Source organism: Ambystoma mexicanum, chromosome 2p, assembly GCF_040938575.1.
Source record: "Ambystoma mexicanum isolate Mex_15411 chromosome 2p, UKY_AmexF1_1, whole genome shotgun sequence".
Taxonomy (NCBI): Eukaryota; Metazoa; Chordata; class Amphibia; order Caudata; family Ambystomatidae; genus Ambystoma; species Ambystoma mexicanum.
Window position 1 is genome coordinate 920,903,705 of NC_090923.1, and position 23,641 is coordinate 920,927,345.

Below are 23,641 nucleotides of genomic sequence, written 5' to 3' on the forward strand. Positions count from 1 at the left end.
TCAGGAGCAAACCCCGACTTCCGCAACCACGCAAACCTGCGTATCACGGTGCTCGCCGCCATGGACCTACTGACGCAATCAGCCAAGTCCAGACCCGACTGAACGGACTCACACATGGCATCCTTACCATCCTGGACCATAGCAAGGAAACCCTCCCGTTCAACCCCTTCGGGAATATGTTCAGCCGCTAACGCAACACAGTTCCACAGAGTGTGCGTGAACCGTGACAAGGCACAAATGGAGTTGGCCGCCTGAAGCACCATACCACCAGAAGAAAACACTTTCTTCGCCCAGCCATCAAAACGTTTGTCGTCCCGATCAGGAGGGATGGTAGGGTACGACGCCTGCTTTGCCGGGGCCGTGGCCGCCTGCACCACCAAACTCTCCGGAGTGGGGTGCCTGGTCAAGTAGCAGGGGTCGCTACTGGCTGGACGGTATTTACGCGACAAGGATCTGCCCACCGCCGGGAGACTCTCCGGAGCAGTCCAAGCCGCCGCCACCCTTCTCTGTAAAGCCATATGGAACGGCAGAACCGGGTCAGTTGGGGGACCAACATCAAGGATGTCCGTCAGATCATCCTGCACAAACTCCCCTGGGGGAGCAGACCATCCCAAATACTCAGACACCCTAGCCATAAGGCGCCGGTACGAGGAATCGGCATGGGAGCCAGGCTCAGGCCTACAAAAGTCCACCTCCGGGGAGGTGTCCAGTCCACTGGCATCATGCAGTGACTGCCTCAAATCGTCAAACTGACTATGGCCCGAGACAATTTCATCAGGCACCAGACTAGGAACCAGGCCATCAGAATCCTCATCCGCCTCCGAAATAAATTCCAGGTGGCGAAAAGGCACCCGAGAGTGCTTGCTCTTAACCAGAGCCTTCCTAGGGGGTACACCCGTGACACGGGGCACCTCCGACACGAAAGGCGTTGATGGCGTCGAGCGAACCGGCGCCGACGCCGAGAAAACCGGCAACGGCGCCGAAAGGATCGGCGTCGAGGAAATCGGCGTCGACGTCAGATGCAGCGCCTCCAGTATCGGCGGCGTCGACACAGCCCTCGAGGCCGGAGCCCCGAGCGTGTCCCTCGACGACCTGAACGTCGACGGCCTCGACGACGTCCTCGAAGCCGGAGCCTCGAGAAAGCCTGTCGACGCCCTCGACGCCTCAGACGTCGACGTCTTCCTCGAAGACTTCACAGGAGCACACGGTCTCGAACGCGTCGAGGACCGGGACCTGGAACGGGTACGGCGAGAACGAGCCTCCTTGTCCGAACGGGACCGCTCCCGTGACTCGTGCCGACCACTCTTGCGAGCGGTGTCTCTCGACCTCACACGGCCGACCCCACTCGGGGGCGCGGACGGCTGAGTACCCTGCGACTCAAGAATCGCCAACATTTTCTTCCCGAAGGAAGCCCATTCCTCCGGCGTCGCACGGCTGGTGGGGTAACCGACGTGCCGGGCAGAATCCTCGGAAGAGGACCTGGAAGGCGACCGGTGACGGCGCTTCCGAGAACGCCTCGAAGAGGCTGAGGAGTGGCGAGACCCACTCCTAGAAGAAGACCGACGAGACTTCCGACGATGACGCGGAGAGTCACCCCTCGAATCATCCGTCGAAAGCCCCGCCGACTTCGACTTCCGGGGCTTGGACACCCGACCTACCGACAACTTCTTCTTACGTTCGCGTAAGGCTTTGGACGTGAGCGACAGGCAGTCAACACAGTCATCCGTGTCGTGGGCCTCCCCGAGGCACCAGAGGCAGGCGTCGTGCGAGTCAGTCACCGACATCTTGGACCCACACTCCCCGCACTTCTTAAAGCCCGGACGCGGGGTTGAAGACGAAGTAGAAGACATCGTCGAAATTCACAAACGAACAGGTTCGAAGAACCAGAAAGAACAGAACACCAAAGAGACGAGGCTTAGAACCGAGAAACACGAAGCAACACGTTCGCGGAAAAAACGGAACTGAGGCTACAGGCGTCGTGCGTCCTACTTATCACATCGGATGACGTCGGACGTCGGAGGAGGTCCTAGACGTCGGCGTATCGACGTCATCGACGCAGGACGCAGACGCCGGAAAAGTTTCCGAAGCAGCACAGCTGTGGTGATTACCTGTCATAGATATGGAATACGTCGGAGGACCCAATCCCCTCGAAAAAGACTTTGCAGTTTGCAAACCGTTTTCTTTTTATCATCTCCTCATCAGTGGTGGAGTGAAAGGTCACCACCCTCGAATGGAAGGTCCAATATTCGTTCCTGGACGTCCAGATTAAATTTAGTAGCCCGGAGCCAAGCCGTCCTTCTCAAGTCAGTGGCGATGTATATGGCCCGGCCAGAGGTGTCAATGTGAGCCACGGTGGATTCCATGATGTCCTGCGCCACCATTTTAGCCTCTGCCAGTCCTGCCTTGAAATGTGACTGGCTCTGTACCGCAAGTTCTGGAAGGAAGTCGGCTATTTCCCGCCAAAGCCTCTGGCTAATGGCTGCCAGCATGGCATCCGCGTTGGCCTGACTAAGATATAGCGAAGCGTTGGAATAAAGCTTCTTCCCATACGCCTCCAAGATCTTCTCCTCTTTGCCTAGCAGCGCTGAGGACGAGGAGGCTGAGGACGACTGAGGCTTTGAGAAGAGTGACGCTGCAGCAATCATCGAAGAGTTTGGTTGAGGGTGGGCCGACAGCAAGATAGGATCCACCTCCATTTGCCTGTACTTGGCGTCCAGGCGTCGATTGACCGGCTGGATAGAGTGGGGTTTTTAGCCACGCCTTTTTAGCCAAGAATCCCCGTTCTAGCCGAGGGGCATAGAGTGAGGACCTCGGCGAGCACCTCTGCCTCTGATTGTTCCACTTCTGTCCGAGTAAGGCCCAGGTACTCTGCCAGCCCTGAGAGTCGTTATTGGAAGGCCTTGGCTGACGATGGTGTGTTGGGGTCTTCTTCCTCGCCTGCGTCCGGCGCGGGAGGAGGAGTGATGGGCGCCGAGGTCAGAGGTGTCGATACTGGAGCAGGAGGCTGCAGCAAAGGCTGGTAAGGACCCGCCTGAAGTGTGGGAGGCAGGGGAGCCGGAATGGAAGGAGCCGGTGCGGGCAGCATTGGCTGCAACGGTGCATGCAGCGCTGGAGCCATAGGAGGAATACTATGTGTGCGGGCGGTGGGGTCGGAGGGAGCATGTCCCTGATAGCATCCCTCAGGATGGCCCCATCTGACGAGATCTCATGAGTGTGAGGAACTTTTCAAAAAACCTGTCCTCATAGGCCGGTGGGGTGCCAGGTGATATTGATGGAATCGCGGGCGGCTGCTGGGCCCAGTCCGTATTGTCTAGTTGGTTGCAGCGGGAACCTGCCCTGCTGATGGATAAGCTGTAGGCCACATACCTGGTTGACCCCAGTCCCACCTTGTAACTCGTTCACCCACCTGCACCGTTGGCTCAGGGGGTCATCGGAAGAGCAGCCATCTTGTTTGGCATGTCAGCCAAAGTCGTGGTGCTTGGCTCACTGGGCCCAGCTTCCTCCATGACTCTTGACGGTGGAGCATGAGACCTGCCATGCACCTCAGGCTGAGCCCTGGTAGGCGTGGCACCCTCAGCAAAGTCGCCGGTAGTGATGCGTGTAGGCGTCCCCTCAGCCATGTTGCCGGTACAAGGGCGTAGCCCCTCGGGTGCACACCTGGCAAAAGAAACCTCTGGTCCCTCAGCACCGTCTTTGGAAGGATCTACAGACCCCTCAGCCTTGCTGCCGGTAGCTGAATTAGCCTCAGTACTCATGCTGGTACGAGAACTCGAGAGGTTCCTCCCACTCGGGCGTTTCCTTGGGAAGGTGTCGCCCATGCGGGGTGGGCTGCACAAGAGCGGCCCTAACTTGGTCCTTGATCGATGCTTGACTAAGTCCTTCAGTGTCTCTGGAGGCGACTTCTCAAAGAGCTCCATCTTCATAGCCAGTCTATTCTTCAGGGCATGAGAAGAGAGTGCATTGCACGCGGTACAACCTTCCCATCCGTGGTCAGGGCCAAGTCAGCAGAAGCAAGGAGTGTGGGGATCTGCCCCTCGCAGGCTGTACACTTGCTGAAGCCTGCTTAAGTCGACATGCACCCGGGAGGAGTGTGCCGCCAAAAGACAGAGCTGCACCCCCACGCACCTCTAAATTTAAAGGGGAAGAAGGTTTTTTCTGGTGAAAAAGGTTCCTTCTACCATCCCTAGGAAGGGACGCCCATGCAGTATGGAGGAAAGGGGAAGGGATGCAAGAGTAATGAGATGTATGAATAAATTACTCTTTTATTAGGAATAACGTGTTTTCATCTGCCCATCACCTAGAGGCAAATATTTGTGAGCATCTAAATGGACTCCTTAAAGAGAGAATAGCTAAAATCAAAATTACTTTGAAGAAGGGGTGGCTACATTGCCTACCCCTTGCTCTATATGTATTGAGAAACCAACCTGGCTTAGCTCACCATCTGACTTCTCATGACTTGGTGACTGGATGCTGCATGACAGTGCCCCTTACTCCTCCCACTCGATTAGATATTGATGTCCATAGTGTAGCAAAAACATTAGGTGACGAGATGCACAATTATTTGACAACTATGACTGCTAGTGTTTCTTTTATTTCCTAACAGATCAAAAATCAGAGGGAAGGGTCAAAGAAGATTGAAGACAGCCAAGCGGTCAATCTAATCGATCTATTAAAGCCATCTAATTTGTACCCAGGGGACCAAGCGCTTGTAAAGAGTGTTGTTCGCACTTGGAATAAGCCTGCTTTAAAGGGCCATACCTAGTAGAGGGGGTCACCTCCACTGCTATGAAGCTCCAAGGAAGGTGAGCCTGCCGGCATCTAAATGACATGAAGTCTTACAAAGAAGAGACCCTCATCCCTCTGGCATGCATTGACAATGAAGCAAGAGAAGATGTTCCGCGAATGAGGACTAGATCAGCTAACAAAGAGCCAACAAGAACAGATGAAATCAAGACAATTTGAACTTCTGATTGTTCCAAATTTTAAAGGGAAACAAACTTTGCAGTGTTCATAAAAATGATTCCGGATAGGTTAAAGAGGATGCTTTGAAAATCGAAAAAGAAGAGCACACAACACTATGTTCCCTATAACATTACATACATTCTTGTATGCCGTTTTTGCTTATATACTCTGATCTTATCCAGCCCTGGTGAGACGAAACGTTGACATCGTCACCTCTTTTGGAAATCCTAAGGCTGCCCCTATTATTCAAATGATCATTATTGCAATAATATTAGTTTGTTATAAAAAAGTGATTAAAATTCGAATTATCTTGTGGTAAGATTTCAAGGGTCAGAGGTGTGGATAGCTCAAGTAAAAAAAGATCGGCTTCTACATTAGAAAAATATGGTGTTTCGATTCAGGGCTTCCGTATTAGCCATGGCCAAGTCGCAGTTTCGCCTGCTTTAGATTTGTATGGGAAGCAGGCTGTACCAGCAGCTCTTTATGAGGCAGAACAGTGGGGCATGCTAACCTAGGGAAACTTGCTTCTACTAAACTAAAATTACTAAAGAAACTGGTTGCACTGACAACCTCTGCTTTATTACTTACCTCAGTGTTAGTTAAAGCGTTGATTAGCCCGGTTATATAGTGTGGAACCTGGAAGGATTAGAAAAACAGACGCTCTAAAGCATTTAATGTCACTGAATGGGGGGATATTCATAGAATGGGTCTGCCATGTAAAAAATACCTTTTTGGAAATTGGGGCCAGTAATCTATGGGAAAAAACCCTGATTCAGCAGTTGGGTATTAAGAAAGCCCTTCGGGCAGAGGCAGTGCTAAGAGCAAAAGATCACCTGGTTGTGGACACCTCCAAACTTAAATTAGGCCCTGCTTACTTAGAAGTTATGGCTCAGGGAAGTAAACCATATCAAGACTATATTTCCCCACATTATAAAATCGCTATATGTGAGATTGGGGACGCTTCCAGTGTCTATCGTTAACATACTTGGAAAGAGGGGAATTCTGACAAATGTCAGATGTGCGGGGGGCAGTTGAATCGTTGTCACATTTTATGCTTCTCTGTGAAAAAAAAATCTAAGGTATCTTTACCTAAGGCCAATACTTGGGGAAACAGGGTTAAGGGATATAAGAGCAGCAATGCTGTTCCTACGAAAACGTTCCTTGCCCCCATGTTATTTTGGCGGTTGCTAGCTATACGCACAGATCATGGTTGCTAAGAAAGAAGCTATTAAACCTTAGTGGTTTGGGAACGGGGAATCTAAATATAGAGTCAGACGCTGCAAGCTTAGCTCTCCTCTGAATTTAAGAATCTAAATGCTGTTTGATCTCTAGATATGAATTTTATAGTGTTGAAAATGTTATCCTAATAAAATGTGCAGAGTTGCTGATCAAGTTCCATCAATTGTATGTAGAACTTTCCATTTAACAGCTTAGCCTTGACACAAGGATCCTCGTCAGAGCCGGTACTGGGAGGTCTCGGATGTTTAATAGAAATTTTAGAGATAACCCCCGAAATTAGCCTCCACAGGAAGTGGAGGAGTTATGGTCCGTGACTGCCCCTTTTGCCCCCTCGACAGAACCGGTAGAACTGCGACCCTGTGTGGGGGAATGTTGAGGAAAGCACCTCACAGACAAGACCTTCAAAGCTGGTCTCTCGGTTCTGTCGGTAGTTAACTTAGCCTCAAGATGAGGAACCTCGGGTTTCATCCCGGTACTTATAGCTCCCTCAAGAGCGGCCGTGGCTCGGTATGGAAAGCTCCAGAAACGGAGACCTCAGACCGGTTCTGGCAGGTCCGCCGTGGGAACCATCAGAGAAAACTCTGGTGCGCCCATTAGGCCTACGAGGCACCTCAGGGGAACTCCTGGTAACAGAGCTAAGCGAGCCCCTCCCGGACCTAGAAGACCCCGGGAAGGAGTCCCCTGGCCGGGGCACCCTAAAAAGTAAAGAACTTACCAGGCGTCGTTCTTTTTGTCAATGAAAAGCTGGAAATGAGGAGGGGGAACGTGCTGAAACACTTCGTCCCACCGAAGAAGACTACGTTGGAGTGCCCGGGGACAGAGAGGAAGTCGCAGTAGAAACACAAGTCCCAACAATGGTCCGGGCCCAGACACTCCAAACAGAGAGAAGGGGGATCAGCCCTAGCCAAGTAACATTCACATAAAGAACAGGAAACAAATCTCAGAGGCTCCGGCTTAGACAGATGGATGACCGCGGAACAATCCCATCGATGCTAGTGCGTCCAGCCCCGACCGCGCGAAGAAAAGGACCGAAGGGTGATGCACGGGGAAGAGCTCAGGAGGGCGGGTAAATGACCACGTGCAGTGCCCCGCGTAACAATAGAAGGACAAACATTTTCAATTTTTGATGCTTTTTATCAAAAGTGCTCAGGTCCCGTCCCGAAGGACGGAATGTCCCACAAGTATGGAGGGAAGGGGACGGGACGTAGGAGTAATACCTAGACATTAAGCGAAGTGTCTCAGTCATCTAGCAGCATGCATGACAAGAGAGCAATTTGAAGGAAAATGGGCAACCCTACGATGTAGATAAAAGAAAACATTTCAATATGAAAAAGCTTACATAAAGACGAAGAAGATGGAAACAGTACCAAATTGTAAAAGTAGAATGCTCCTGTACTCATTCAGTGGTACGACTGGAGAACAGATGAGGATTGTTGAACAAAAGAGATTGAATTGTGCAGACACATGGCAGACACAAGGATTGCCAGGCTGCTGGGAGAGGCCTCGGCTATTGCTATATGGACGAGTAGCTACCAGTACAAGATGGGAAGAAGGAATGTTGGGATGCAGTGCACACTTATTGATGAAAGCACCAGTACAGATAGTGCAAATAGTGAATTCCTTAAGGAGTGGGCCAAGAACTCAAAATTATCAACATGGGTTGAAACTGAAGCAGGACCTGTGTCCATACTGCCAATGAAGAATGCAACACTGTTTCAGAAACAGTGGATTGACCAAACAAAGGATGCAAATAAACAATTGATGTGCCAGGAATGAATGGAGGAACTGCTGTGCTAATGACCACTTTTGGGCCTTAGATCCTAACAATTGGGGAGGAATATGCTCCATAGTGATAATACATGTTCCTGCATTAGTGATCCCTCAAAGTGATCTCCATATTGACAATTTTCCAAAAATGGATGCACATCAATGGAAGACGAGGTTGCTCAACCTCATCAGACAGAAGAGAACTATTTTTCAGCAAAATCCATAGAGGCGTATCACGACATCCCAGATGAGCACAAACTGTTCAGTAGAGCGGCAGTGAAATTTACAGCAATATTCATGCCAGGAATCCAAACTGCAGTGGAAGCCAAGTGTTTACAAATCACCTGATGGGAGGTGCTACAAACAATGAACACAATAATAAACAGATTTAACGCGATCTGAGAAGAATTGAGGGCCATCAGACTTATGACCCTCCAGAACAGGTATGTCTTGTACCTATTTACAGCAATGGAAGGTGGCATGTGTGGCAAGATCGGGCCTTATTGTTGCACATGCACACCTGCCCGTCATGGAGAAAACGGAACCCCGACAGAGGCAATAAGCATGCTGTTGACTCTGCATAAGAAAATGGTGGAAGAAGTAGATGAGACCAAAGATGAAGATTGTTTTTCATCTCTATTCTTGTGGGTTCCAAATTGGATGGCATCTGCCTTCAAACTATTGGGAGCAATACTAGCGTTAGTGTTGCTAGGATTCTGTATTATAAGAATAATCATAGGACATTGCAAGAAGACAGCAAAGAAAGCTATTGGGATGAAGAGAATAATTGATGTAAATGCTGTGACTGACTAGCATTTACAGACTGAAAACACCACCCCGTGAGCACCTGAAAGGAAGTACCCTGGCTCCCCCAGGAACTAAGCTTTACAATCCCAAAGATCTTAAGAACTATGTGGGACGCTCATTGTTCTGTCACCCAACTAGGGAGTGTTTCCGTATGACCTAGAGTGTGGATGAACACACAAACAATGCAGGTGACCTGAGGGCAGTGACAAAGATATGAATTCAGAAGAAACCAGTGTGAAGAGAAGGTTAAGAAAATTGAGAAGGTGGTCAGATGGGGAAATATAGAGGCAGATGTACACGTGCTCTAGAGAGCCCACCCCCAACCCCTCATCTCATCACACTGTTCAAGTGCTGACACACACTTATGCATCCATAGCTCATGGGTGACTGTACATTGTCTTTTCTGTATTCAATCTTGTAGTTTTAAGAATGGTATCGCATGCAAATTGTCATTGGCGCCATTGCCGGTACGCCCAGGGTTCCCACTGGCTTCGGTTAGACTCACTGGTTCTCTCCAGCGTCTCTGGTCCGGATCGCACTTCTTAGGTGCAAGGCTTTCACCCGCTTTCCACAGTGGAGCGTGCGGACGTCCTTCCGGTTTCCATCGCGGCTCGCTTCCCTTCAGGTCCCAGATCAGAACACCGCTACTGCAATCTGCCGAGGGCCCAGGACCTCTATTGCGGCTCCCAGCATCTCCACGGCACTTCAGTCTCCCACACAGCGTTTCCCCTTCTGACTTGGCGGCCTTCTCTGCTCCGCCACACTGGTATGTGATCTTTGCATTCATACAGGAGTCAACGTCTTCTCCTGCACTGCCTCCCCGAGTAAATGTGGTTGCCATATTTAAATGTCCCGCACACAGGTGATTTGGATAAAACAACTAAAGTGCAAGTTATGATTCAAATGCCTGTTACCTTATTCAAACTATCATCTTCCTCATGTCAGTACTTGATGAATTCTAGGAGTTGAAGTCCATAGGTGTCATTTCACAATGTTTAAATAGTTATTTTCAATGTTTTTACATAAAGGTACCCCAGAAGTAAACGCTCTTGTGTTGGATCTTTGTGTGTTTATGTCATTTTCTTGAGATTAGACAGGTCTTTCGCATGGGAAAGGGGGAGATACTGCATCTCGAACAATGAAGTCATGACATCTCCCTGGTAGTTGTCTCCTCCCATGTGATCCTTCCTCATAAATCTGCCCCCAGGGTCAGCATATGGTAGCGGCTGACATCCCCTGGCCACATGGAAGGAAGTTACTGCAAGGGAATCTGTGATGACTCCATTGGATTCATCACATAGGACAGTTGTTGATGCAGAGTTTTTCTGCAAATCAATTGCGAACAAAATGGTTATTTTTGCAGTCTTTAATTTTTTGAGTCATGCATTGAACAGAAAGACATGTTACTTGAAGCTAGCTCAATCACTTATAATGATTGTGATCTGAAGGAATGATTGCATTGGAATTAAGGACTTTCAATTTTAAACTTTTGGCTGTTTTTGAACAATGTTTTTAGATTAAGATTATTATATTAAAAGGATTGATACGATGGAGGCAGGTTGTAGGTTTAGTTTGCTCATCAGTTTAGGCAAACAGTGTCAGGATGGAGAAGGCTTAAAGGATCAACGGGTTACATCTACAAATAATAAGGAAAAACACACAAAAGGTGCAATGGTCAGGATAACCGCACAATGTGTTTTGGTGGGTGTTATCCACACACCCATGCTCTTGGTTTGAACACAAAGAAAGTAATATTCTGTGCAAGTCACCAGCTTATTTTAATGCAATACAGATGACAAAAGGTGGCCAACCAAATAGTTTTAACCTTACCTTAGACTGCCCTTTAGTCTTCTGGCTAAACCTATTCTAAACCATCACTAAATGTATAATCATTGGGCAACTCAAATCCATTTTCTAAAGTACAGTCCTATTCTAGAACATGTCCAAAATGTGGTCCTTCTAACATCCAGGTGGTCTGCTTAGGGGGATCACTGCCACCAACACCTTTAAGCTCTGGGTACCTTCGCCTACTTCTGGGTAATTTAAAGATGGGCTATTGCCCTGCCCGACTACAGGGTCTGGTGGTGGGTTCATATTCCCCCCTCAGTCCCCACACCCCCTCAATGTCAGGCAGCCGATTGGTCCCACCTGCCATGAGGCATACTTGTATCCCTTTTCTCCTTACCATTGCTGGTAGAAAACCTCAGTATCTGGCTCTTCAATTCCCTCAAGAAGCGTGGGGAGAGTACTCACCCAACCAGGGATTTTGCAGACAGGTGGGCATATTCTGAATCCCCCGCCCTCTTTTACCTAAGGGAGCCTTGTTAGGCCAACAATGTTAGCTCTCTCCCTTCCTTTGGTGTTGTTGATGGAACATGCTAGCTTTGGTGTCTCTAGGTATCTCTGGGAAATCTGTACATTGTTGGGATGCTTTCAAAGGGTTAATCACTCTGGGGCCAAGAAGTTGTGTTGGCGGTTTTGATCCAGGGTTTCCTTGCCAGCGACTGGGAGCTTCTGGGAGTAGTAATTCAGCAATACAAAGAAGAAAACCTGGCTAGGACAGGGTTGTATAGGTATTGTGAATGGGACTGTGGCACCAATGCTTTCAAGCACGTTCAGACATTCAAGGGAGTCAAAGCCTGGGGTCCCTCCGAACTCCCTCACCTCACCTCTGGCATAGCTCAGGCACTGGCAATGCCCTGGTAGGTGTCCGACCCCATGCTGAGGCGCAACTGCTCCCCAGTCACATCACTCACACAAAAAGGATGGGTAGTTACTCTCCCCACATGATATACTATATATTGTATGGTCTTGGATTTGATATAGAAAGTGCTATATTATTTTATAAATTATGTATTTGTCTTCTTTTGTTGATTTTACAGATCTTCAAAGTGAAATAGAAACACGATGAAGAGGTTGATGACCAGGATCTATTGGGCATATGAATCTTTATATCAGTGGAAGGAAGCACATTAGGCGCCGCCAACTTGCACATTGTGTCCTCAGCTAGGACAGCGTTTTGCATAGACGCACCCGATCTGTGAACAGCCTTGAGTGCTAAGACGTCAGAGAACCCGCACAACTCCCGAGGTTGTTCCCTCCATGGTAGGAAGATCCAAAGAAAATCTACACACAGGGTTTTGATAGCAATATCTGCCAATGGTGAAAGCACCTGGGCACTGGATGAAAATTGTGCAAGCACCGGGACATTTCATGACAAAAACTGGAAATGGGAGTATCTAGACTTTTAAAGGCAATGTTTTGATACAATGGCACACCCCCTACATAAGCAGCAGTGCACAACAATAGTTGGAAAATGATGGTACCCAGTAAGAACATGATGTTCATAACTGGCAAATAGCGGGAGTACCATTCATTTGAAGCCAATGCCTGAAAAATGACAACACAATGTTCAAATAAAGCACAAAGCATTGTCTTGGTCAATGATTGTTTCACTAATTTTATCTGTGCAAATAATTTAACTGTACAATGTTCTTTTACAAGTCTAGATGAAGGGGAAATCCATATGTATCCGTACAGATCAATTAAAAAACTAACAGTGGTTCTTCCCTTACTTTTCTTGTTAGAAGTGTATTAAAATCCTAGCTAATCCGACTTGTAGCTGCTCATTCATAAACTTCACCAAGAGTGATTCAGTAGCACTGCTCCTTGGCACCACTATGCATTCACATGACAGGCATGAAGCTTACAAGTCTGCATAAAATAACAGAATAATTATGGTGCATCAAACTTTACTTACCGTTTTACCTGGCCTGGCCCAAGTGCACAGTGATCCCTCCTGGCATGCTGTGATGATGCAATCTTCCAGGAAAAGAAGGACAGTAAGTCTCTCATGCGCAATTTTTTTGCATATCAGCGGCTCCAGGAGTGGCACCTCGTTGATACGTGGGCACAGCCCAGTACCCAGGATTTTGGTAGTGTCCAGTTTGTTCCTTGGTGCCACGTTGATCTTGTCATTGCTCTTGCTAATGTTGCCTAGGCTGTGGTAGCGTTTATGCTCCTTGTCAGCGTTCTTGTCCTTTCTATCCTGCAAGGTGAGTGTGGCAAATCTTCCAATGCTGAAGGGAATGGTTCCATCAGTAACGTGGCTTTTGTTGGCGCTAGCAACAGCTGGGTGAGGCAAACTATTGGAGCGGGAGAGGGAGCGGGGAATAAGTGGCACAGTGGCTGTCACCTCACTGGCTAGATTACTGCCCCCACTTACTGAAGGCGGGATGCCAGCACTGAATGTATTTGTGAGTGTGCGTGCCCTGGACAAAGGTGGGTGGGGGTATAGCACATCCTCAGTGAGGTCCCAAAGACAGAACTGCGTGTCCTGACCTGCAGAGCCAAATCGGTACGTCACAGATGGACTGCTTTTGGCGCTGTGCTTGGAGAGGCGGGATAGAGTACTGCTAGTCCTCACTCTGCTAAAGTGGGTGGCTTCATGGAGGTCATCATCGCTACCACTGAACTCTTCAGGGTCATCGTCGTCTTCAACACTACTTGTGTATGGGTCAAAGGCAACAGCATTGACCCAGGACTTGTGACCATGACCTCGTGCAATTACTCTCCCTTCACTAAAGGACCATACAGTCACAAGATCATCCTCACCCCCAGTGACAACATACCGGCCATCTGGACTCCAACAGACACAGAGAAGCCCCCCAAAGTAGCTCTTCATCATCCCATGCAATTCCATGGAATCAAAGTGGAAGACCCGCAGGCAGCCATCCTGACTTACACAGGCAAGGTAGCGTCCATCTGGTGAAAAAGTAAATTCGTTCATGGCCCCCTCACCCACCGCCCATTTCACCAGTGGGTTGCGAGCATTCTTGCTTTTGCAGGTATGTACAGCAAATCCCTCTCCTTGTTTTAAAAGGGTGTACTGAGGTGAAGCAGAACTGCAGGGGTGATCCACATTGTACAAATAGAGGTGACCACTGGCATGAGAGGCCAGAAATAGGCTCTCCGACTCTGGGATCCATTTCACACAAGTTAGCTTTGTTTTATCAATCAGCCGCTGAAAAGGGAAAAAAAAAAAGAGTAAAAAAAATAAGGTTAACAAAAATGAGTAAAGGGATATTTAATCTTATACATCAGAGGTTAAGACTTTCAGGGTGCACTGTACTGTGCGTGCGCATTCACAGTCGGCTCAGGGGTTTTAAGATGAGACATGAAGCAAAGAAAAGTAATATTCAAAAGGCAACATTTTCATTTCATCACATATAAATTAAACACAGTGAAGTGTCATACAGTCTCCCATCAGCAAGGTTTTACTAAATTACATTTCTTAAACATTGGGAATGAAACTACATACAGATGGTCCAACAAATGACTGTTTTTCCAATGCTATCTCTAGCTATTCACTCCAAAGCAGTTGCTACCCTTAAAAGACCACTGTGACCCATTAACTCTCTCTTTCATTATGCAGTCTTACTGGAAGTCCAAGCTTGAACCTTTTTCCAGAATTCAAGACTCCTTTCAAGAGCATCTCATCTAGAAGAGCACACATTCAGCCAGATGCATTCCCTTGCATGATCGTCACTTCATTTCAAATCTACATGAAAGACTTCTAAGTCGTCTCAGTTCAAGGTAGGAGAAATACAACATACAACACAATTTTTCCAAATTAACAGCATATCCTTGGCAGTGTTCCCTCTAAACTGTGCGCATGTGCGCCTGCCCAGCTTTCTTCTGGGTGCCACTCAGAAGATTTTTTAGCACCGCACACAGACAATTCTCACCTATTCAAAAATATGTAATAAAGCACAAACCACAGCAATTAATTGAAATTTGCGTTCTCTTAAAATAAGCAACTAGTCTTGATATTCTGCTAATTTGCATTACACTACTAACTAAGGGTGACCATAAACACCTAAAATCCCTAACAGCAAAATACATACATATGAGGTTAAAAACTAAAACTAATATGAATTGGGTCGGGGAAGGGGGTCTTTGTTCTTCTTTCCCTTTTCTGAACCCTTTCACTCTTTCATTTTTCTATTGTCTTTCCGGGTTGTGTTGGAAAATTGCTAAAAGATGTAATTTGTAGATCTACTTCAGGTTGTTGATTTGCACTGCCGTACAACAAGTTCATGTATGTTTTGTAACATCTCAATAAAAATAATTTAAAAAAGAACTAATATTAAAAACTTGCTCCATGAACAGAAGAATCTAACCAAGATATGCCTGCACACATTAACCAAATAATGTACCCTCCCTACCTACGACTCCTAAGCTTGATTCTACCACACTTTCACCGTATGACTAACTTCTGCCCCAGAACACATTCAGATAGTACCGGACAACCTGGACTGCTCCTCTCGTCTCTGTGAAAGGTTAGCAGACGTGTACCTACATCCACTTCTTTTAGGTTTGTTGTAATATGAATGATATGAATAATATGAATATCGTTCACGTGCCAGAATTTCTGTTACTTATTGTGCCTTCCTAAAAGCGTCACCCACACAATACAATCAAACTACCAGCTAAAATATCGGATACTGACTGTAAGTAAGCAGGCTACCTGGATGTTTAAACTTATCCCATACTTCCTCTTCTTTGTACATATGTCACGCAAGTGCTTTGAAGCAGCCCCCTTGCAAGTTAACACATTATAAAACTCAAATATTAATTTGGCCTGTAAGGATTTTGAGAAGACAAATGTGATGCTCAGCGTCTCCTACTTTAGCATTACTAACATTACCCTATAATTAGAGAGCAACATTGCAATATCATTTACTTTGCCTACAAGGGATAATGGGTATGGACTATGCCTGGCATTACTCGTTCATGTTATCGGGGCAACAGATATTCAGACATGAGCATGTTTTATTTTTTAATATATTTATTAATTTTCAACAGAATATTACAGTACAAATTTCTTTTCGGCATAGACCTTCACACATTATATGATACCTCACTGCTATGCAAAAACAGTTTCTCTGAGCACTGTGTAATCCTACACAATGATATAAGGGTGGGGTACGTTGCAAACAATCTTGTATGCACTGCAAAGGAATTGCATACATGCAGAGTCATGACATTCTTAAAATGCAGATAAATGTTGTGGCTCTGCAAATACCCAGTGAGTGTTTACTGCTACAATCCTCACTTTTTACAGTGCTCTATCAACTAGCATTGGAGGCAAGCACAAGGGCCGGGGAAGGGTATGGGCGGAAGCGCACAGGTCATCACCCCTTGCGGGTGATCAACAAAGCAGCACATTTCAAAAACCAAGTCAAAAGTTTTGGCAGTACACCAAAGGAAATGTGTTGCTTGTTTGCTAAAGTATAGGAAATTCTAGTACCCGTCTAGACAACAGCACCTTCTTTTTCTTTCCATGCTCAGCTTCTGAGATCTTTTCAATATAACCATGTGCTCTGTATCGTCTCTAGCATCTCCCTGCACCTTATTTAACTCATAACAAAGAATTACAGTAGAGGGATCCATAGTTACAGACAAAGGGACTCAATCAGTTCTTTCACTTGAGATTTGATGCCATTAACTTAAAAAGGCATATGTATGTGATTTTCTTACACAGGGATCCATAAAAAACCTCAATGAAGCTCTTGTTTAATTGTTCTAGGCTCTGGTGCGGAAGGGTGGTCAAAGCTATGGACTACATTATGTTCCCCGTCATTTCACTTTCTATGGCAGGGTTACAAGCAAGGCTCTAATCAGATGTTGCTCCCTACTTGGAGTCACATGATTTTTCAGGGTGTAAAAAAGTAATTAGCCTTGCCAATAGGGATACTTTCTGCTTATTAAAAGTGGTTCTTCCCCTTAAAATTCCTGTTGCGTTCAGGCATTAATATTATTAGAGTTCCTTCCTATGCCACTGCTCTACAGGTCTTTAATTTGAAAAAATATAAGTGGAGCTTTGTGGGTTGAAGCAACAAAATGTTCGTTGTTTCTCATTTTTGTTGGGCACATTTTCATATTTAGGGAGTACAAATGGATGTTTATGTCTCCGAGCTGTAAGGCTGGTGTTCTCACTACCCAAAGGACAACCTAATTTGGATAGTAAGCAGAGGCACAGGAATATTTGATCATCATATTCTGAGGTGCAGTTATTCTGATGCAATTATCATCCTTACACAAATTATTAGAAGCATGTTCTTGTGGCCCTTAAATTACTTCATTAAAGTGGCACTTGATCTCCTATCAGCATGTTTTTGACACATTGTTTTTAATTTACATTAATCCATCGTCAAATGTATCCTGTCTGAATTTCTTGACAGCCACATCAGTTTATGACGAGAGATATTTGTGTTTTGTATTACACATGAGTGATTTTCCAGTTCCATAAAACGTTTGCAAGGTACTGTGGCAGATGTTGAAGTCTTGGACTGGTTGATGCATTTTCTGCATAATCACGTATGACATTCTATTTTAGCCTGTGTGTTTGTAAAAAAGTATTGTAAGATTTGTCAAGAATTGCAGTGACTGGGAAGAGGAAATTGCTTTCCAAACTCTTCTGCGACGGTGGTTCACTAAATATGCATGCTCAGAAACTGGCATACCTCATTAGTCAGTTGCGCACATGGAAAATAATGTGCGCACAACAGCAAACCAGTTTGGCACATAGAGAAAAATAATTAGAGGGAACATTGCAGGTCAATTTCAGTGGACCTGTGTCTTAACAGATTGCTGTATGAGAGAAACTAACTAACTAACGATGCAAACCCATCTGGGAATTTCAAAAGGAAGAGAAAACCTTTCAAATGGTCAGCCCAGCAGACTTCACCACATGTTTAAAATGCGCTTTTGCAAATAAGGAAAAATGCCTGTTTAAAATGTTGAATAAAAACCTGTCCTGGCCGAGCAATGTAAAGGGGTTTTGTTGAGAAACATATATGGGATGTTTCATTCAACAGGCTTGCTTCCGATTCAAAACAAAATAAACTAACAAAGAAATACATGTTTTTGGCTGTACTGGGACATCAGCCCAAACAGGTTTCTGCCATGGCCCAAAGGACATTTGGGTGCCGACGACAGCTTTCCCCTACCCACAAGAGAAGCCACAAGGGAGAGCTGGGACACCTACCTGTTAACCACTACCTTTGAAAACTTTTAATACACCAAGACAAAAAAATGTCACACGCTCGTCAGACATTTGTCTGGGCAGAGGCCTCTTACAATAGAGATTTTTGGGACACATAGGTGCGAAATTGAAAGTCGCACATCCTCGCAACTTTTACTGAGAGCTTCAAAGCCAACTCAAGAGCAGCCTGGAAGTACATGACCATATTTGGAGGACAAAGGCAGAACATTTGTTTCAAAAGACTATTAATAAACACTTAAGACTTATCTGTGCAACAGGACTTTGCAGGAAAGTAAAAAGTTCACAGTTGAAATGTAATTTTGGTGGCAATAATTTAAGACGACGTAACCTTCACTGCCATATTGGGAACAGAAATGGCAGATAATTGGACATTCTGAGGAAAGTGTACATGATGCCACTGTAAAATTCAATACTTACATGCCCTATGATAATCTATACCCATCTATAAAGTAATAGAATTTTAAGTAATATATTTCCCACCAAAAATCGCGAAAAACTATTAAAAAGGCGAAATAATGTCGCACATACCTGGGAATTGGACTGCCATGCTCTGCATAAAATATGTAATCTGCCTATGTAATTTGTTCAAATGCCACAACTGTAAAAATGTGCCATTAATGTCAAAACTGGGTTGTGGCAAAATTAACTGTGGGAGGTTCTGGACATAGTAAACCCACATCATAAAACTGATGTCATGTCTCTTAAGAATCCAACCAGCTGACAGCAGGGCAGTAACAATCACCCCTGACCAATCCAGTTGTTTAGAGGGGTGCCCAGCTAAGCCTGCTCCACCATACAATTCTATGACGTCACCAAGCTTTATACAGAAGGGTGGCTGACGGAACTCTAGGCACACACTCTCTCCTGAATTTCCAGCGCCTGCGGATCCTGACATTCTAGAACCATTTTTGCAAGATTCCATATTCTACTGCAAGGCCAATGTATAGCTGATCCTACTCCAGCAAGGCAAAAAAGCATAGTGTTAAACCATATTCACATAAATACTGCCCGATTATAAACATTGGCCTAAGTCATTTTCGCATTTGTATTAAAAACCTATGCTTAACTAGATCTAGACAGAAATGACTTTGCCACCATTTTGGAAAACATCTGCCATTTTGATTCTGACTCTTGCTCCATGTTCAGAAATGATTAACCATGTTTTCAGCTGCCAGAGCAGACTGACCTTTGAGCCTATGTCAACAGTAGAGCTGCCAAGAGCAGACTATTTGTTCTGTGCAAAGAGACCTTGTAGTCAGAATGAACTCTCATTCAAAGTGTTATCTATGTCTACAAACTCATCCTCCCTCAAACAGTGACATACAATGCAAAGTAACTAATGCTGTGAGTTTTGGAAGAAATCTTTTGTGCATTTCTTGGAACAGGAATTATCCTAAAGCTCAAGCAACAAGGAAAGATCTACACAGCTGGAAACAACAAAGTTTGCGAGTAGGTTTAAGGAACCTTGGAGCTACAGTGAACTTCAATTTAAAGTGTTGTCTGCATCAATAACATCAGCCATATACAAACATCAGAACTGAATGGTAGACAAACAAAAACTATGTGCCTTAGCAATAAACTATTGAATTTGTTTCTTGAAACTAGGATCAACCTAAGCTGGAGAACCAACACCACCATTGCATCTTCAAGGATAGGACAACATGTCAAAAGTGTATACTAATATTGTTCCATTTGGTATATGAACTGGGCATGAACCCAAATGTGTAACTTATTAGTTTAGAGAAGGGCTGGACTATGACCAGGACTGTGTATAAATACTACATGCTTTGTGATGACCAGCACTCACTCCCCTCACAGTGTTTGCTGGTACACACTGCGAGGAGCTTGGGAGCCAGATGGCTATCTGCTTTGATATTTGAAACTGTACAGAATAAAGTTTTATGCATCTCTGAAAGACGCAGGAACCCTACGCTCTGGGCTAGGGTATTAGTATAAATATTCATAACTTTGACTTTGTGACGGGCGGATTCAATTTTTGGTGGTACTAAGCCTTGATATTCCTTGCTGATCTATCAATAGTGGATCCTATCCAGCAAGATCTTGATCCAGAAATCTCACTAAAAGCCCAATAACAAAATCCCACTAACTTCAGAGAGAAAGGGGAAAGGTGGCTGAGCCTGCTGTGAAATTCTCCAGTACCCTCCGCTTACCGGCTCCATACCGCTGAGGCGTCAAATGTGCCATGACCAGACCTTTACCCAGCGGTCTTTCACCAGGAGAGCCCGCTATCTGGTGACCCAAGATTTTGAGTCCAGAATCCTCCGGTTGGCTGTCCAAATCCAAACTCAAGTGTGAATTGTGAGTTTTTCCCCATCCCATAGCCACACATAGTCTACCCCATCTTGATACTGTGTCTTTATTCTACTCTCCAAGTAATCCTATCCTTGCCTTGGCAACTTGTTTAAGAATGTTAGAATTCTCTGTGCATCTTGTCCTTGTTTTTCTAGTGTTAGCGCAATTCTTTCATTCACCTCCTCTTGTAACTCCTTAGCAATATTTGGAATCATTTAAATTAACTCCCACATAGATCTGAATGCGGAGTGAAAGGGTTAAGTTGCAAATTAACCTGGGATCGTACTGTCTCTTTCTCTAACAATTTAATCTGAATAATCTAGTTTAAGTAAAACTTGTCCTTTCTTTCCAAACTGATTTCTGCCCTTTCACAGCTTTATTTTACTAAAAACGACCCTCATTTTATCTTGCAAATCTCATCCAGTTCTTCAGCTACAGCCCTCCTTTCACTTTTATATTGTCCCTGTGATGTGCATCTATCGCCAGCCCAAAAACTGCATTCTGATTCAGTGTTTTTCACCCATTTTTAAAGAAACCGTTTTTGACATTTAAAACGGCAAACTAGAAAAAATGCAACTTTTCCATGTGTGATTCGACTGCACTGTGTTTTCAATTGCAGCCTGCTTTGTGAACTGTATGCCTTGTGTGATATCTTACCTTATAGTTGCTAGTGATATGATAGCCCGGAGACTGTGATAAAACAGATGTACATAATTTAATTACACATCATTATTTGTTAAAATCCGAGTGTCATTTTAGATAATTGCTAAGGAAAGGTCGGATTTTGATTTTGTTTGCTGCCTCATATCACTGACTACCTGCTGCTTCTTTCTACCACTCAGAATTCGATTGTGGGAACATTGCAGGGGGAAACCTTAACTCGGATGCCATTTATCCTAATTGAAAAAGTGCTCCTATTCATTTGTGCTTTGGATATGTTCTTGTAGAAGGTCAACCACGTGTATTTCAGTGGGTTTCATTGTAATTATCACCCCATTGGTGATTGCTGCCCAATATTAAAATGTGTGTGATTTCTTAGAATTTTTAAATAAATAAACATTGTATTCCCACCAACTGGCCTGGTTCATGGTCCATTGTGACCCGGGGTATTTGTAAAAGGGGGTGAGAGACGAGTTGTGCGCCATCTCAAATTGAAGTTGTAGAAAATAAAGAGAAAGTATTCCAATTGTGCGCTACATCCTAGGGTGAAACCAAGGTGTGTCGCCCGATTGAAATCCTTAACATTCCCTTGCAGTTGTGTCTGAAAGGCTTTCAGTGCTTTGAATACTGCTAACAGTTCCAACAGATTTATGTGGTTGGATGCTATGTCTGATGACCAAACTCTGCGCTGTTTGTTGAAGCAGGTGAGCTCCCCACCCTGTGAGAGATGCGTCTGTAGTGAGAGTGGCCTCCAATGCGGGGGTGGTGAAGGATTTTCCCTTCAAGATGTTCTCCCTCGACCACCACCGCAGCGAGAGAACGAGGGCTGGCGAGACAACCACTAGATCGTCCCATTGTCTGCTGGCCCGTCACCACTGGCTGGTGAGCCACTCCTGCATTGGACGCAAGCGCGTGTGAGGAACCAAATAAATGCATGACTCCATCATTCCTAACAGTCGCATAGCCTTGCGTAACGTCGCCTCTCGACTGGCTACATAGTAAGGGATTTGAAACAACCTGTTTTGCACCCTCTCGTTGGAGGGGAAGACGAGGCCGTCCTTTGTTCGAATTAGAGCACCTAGGAACTGCTTGACTTGACTGGGGTCTAAGCTGGATTTCTTCTCGTTGATGGAGAATCCTAGGCTGAATAAAAGGTCTACTGTCTTTTGGGTATTTGACAGGCATGTCTCATAGAGGTCCCCTGTTATGAGCCAGTCGAGGTAAGGATAAACCGGGACGGATAGCCTGCGCAGGTGTGCTGCTGCCACTGGCAGTACCTTTGTAAATACCCTTGGTGCTGAGGCTATGCCGAAGGGTAGTACCTTCAACTGATAGTGCTTCTCCTGTATCATGAATCTGAGGTATTTTCTGTGCACCGGCAACATTGAAATATGAAAGTATGCATCTTTCATGTCCAATGTTGCCAAGTAATCCCCCTGTGTGAGCACGGGGATGACCTCCTGCAAAGTGACCATGCAAAACATTTGAGGTTTGACAAATGTGTTCGCTGGGCTCAAATCTAGTACAGGGCGCATGATGAGATCCTTTTTGGGTATAAGGAAGAACGCTGAATAAATACCCTTGTTTACCTGTGGAAGAGGTACGACTTCTATGGCGCCCTTTTCCTGCAGGGTCTCGACTTCTTGTAGCAGGATGCGCAGATGTTCTGGTGTCAGGCGTCTTGAAAGTGGAAGTCTGAATTGGGGGGACCGGCCGAATTCTATACAGTACCGTGGGCGACGGTCTTCAGTACCCACTGGTCTGTAGTTATCCCCTCCCATGCTTGAAGAAATGATGTTAGCCGGCCCCTCTGCAGGTCATTTTTGACGTGAGGCTGGGGAGCCTCAAGGGGTAGAAATCCGGCCCCTTCCTTTTCCACGTCGTTGACCTCTTGGGGGATATGGGGTGGTGCAACTGCTGGTACCTTGGGGAGAGGACCAATTATTTCCCGAGCCGTATTGGTTCTGAGGGAAACGGCCACGAAAGGAACGTCTAGACCCACTCCCCCGCCTTGGGGAAGGCCTCTGTGTGATCTGATCCTGGGTCTTCAGGGTGTCATGCTCTTTCTTAGCAGTTTCAAGCACTTCAACAGCCTTCCCAAATAAATTGGTTTCCTCCACCAGCTTATTTATTAGTGAAGCTTGGGTCTCTGGTCTTCAGGAGGGTACCCTGAGCCAATAACCTGCCAGCTGTCTCTGCCGCATCCAGAGTATTCTTAAGGATAGACTGATTAACCTGTCTGCCTTCTGCTACCATGGAGAGCAGGCAAGCCCGCAGCGGTTCCGGGACTTCTTGAAGGCCCTCTTGTAGCATGGCCCATTGTGCATCAGCATAGCTAGCCAGCAAAATCGTGTTATTTGCGATGTGGAAAAAGCTGCGGCAACCGTGACACTTTTCCCTAGAGCGGATAGCCTCTTGTACTCCTTGTCAGGGGGTGGCTCCCCAGTTGATAGGGGAACCCCCGCTCTCTTCCTGGTTGTAGTTACCACCAGTGAGTCTGGAGTAGCATGGTCCCTGATGTAAAGGGGGATCAGAGGGGGAAGGTCGAAACAATTTTTCTACTCCAGGATTTACTGCTCTAGTTAGGGCAGGAGTCAATAATGAAGGGGCCAACCGCTTTTTGATCAAGTTTAACAGAGGAATAGCTTGGCTGGCCGGTGGTTTCTCTTTAGATGTCCTCAACAAAATCAGCCTCTGGTACAGCTTCCTAGCGAGCAATCTGGAAATGTTCCGCTGCCTTCCTTAATATGGCGTTGAACACCTTTTGGTCGTCAACCAGGGAGGCCTGTCGAGTGGGTGTGGTCGGGGGAATCCATGCACAAG

At 45.9% G+C, this 23,641-nt stretch overlaps 1 protein-coding gene across 1 annotated transcript in view; it reads right to left on the minus strand.

Annotated features, from left to right (window-relative positions):
• DMWD (DM1 locus, WD repeat containing) overlaps positions 1-23,641 on the minus strand; it is a 234,136-nt gene that overhangs the window by 35,434 nt on the left and 175,061 nt on the right. The window contains exon 3 of the mRNA XM_069644645.1: positions 12,536-13,798. Within this exon, the coding sequence (XP_069500746.1) occupies positions 12,536-13,798 (1,263 nt within the window). The remainder of the gene's footprint in view (positions 1-12,535; positions 13,799-23,641) is intronic.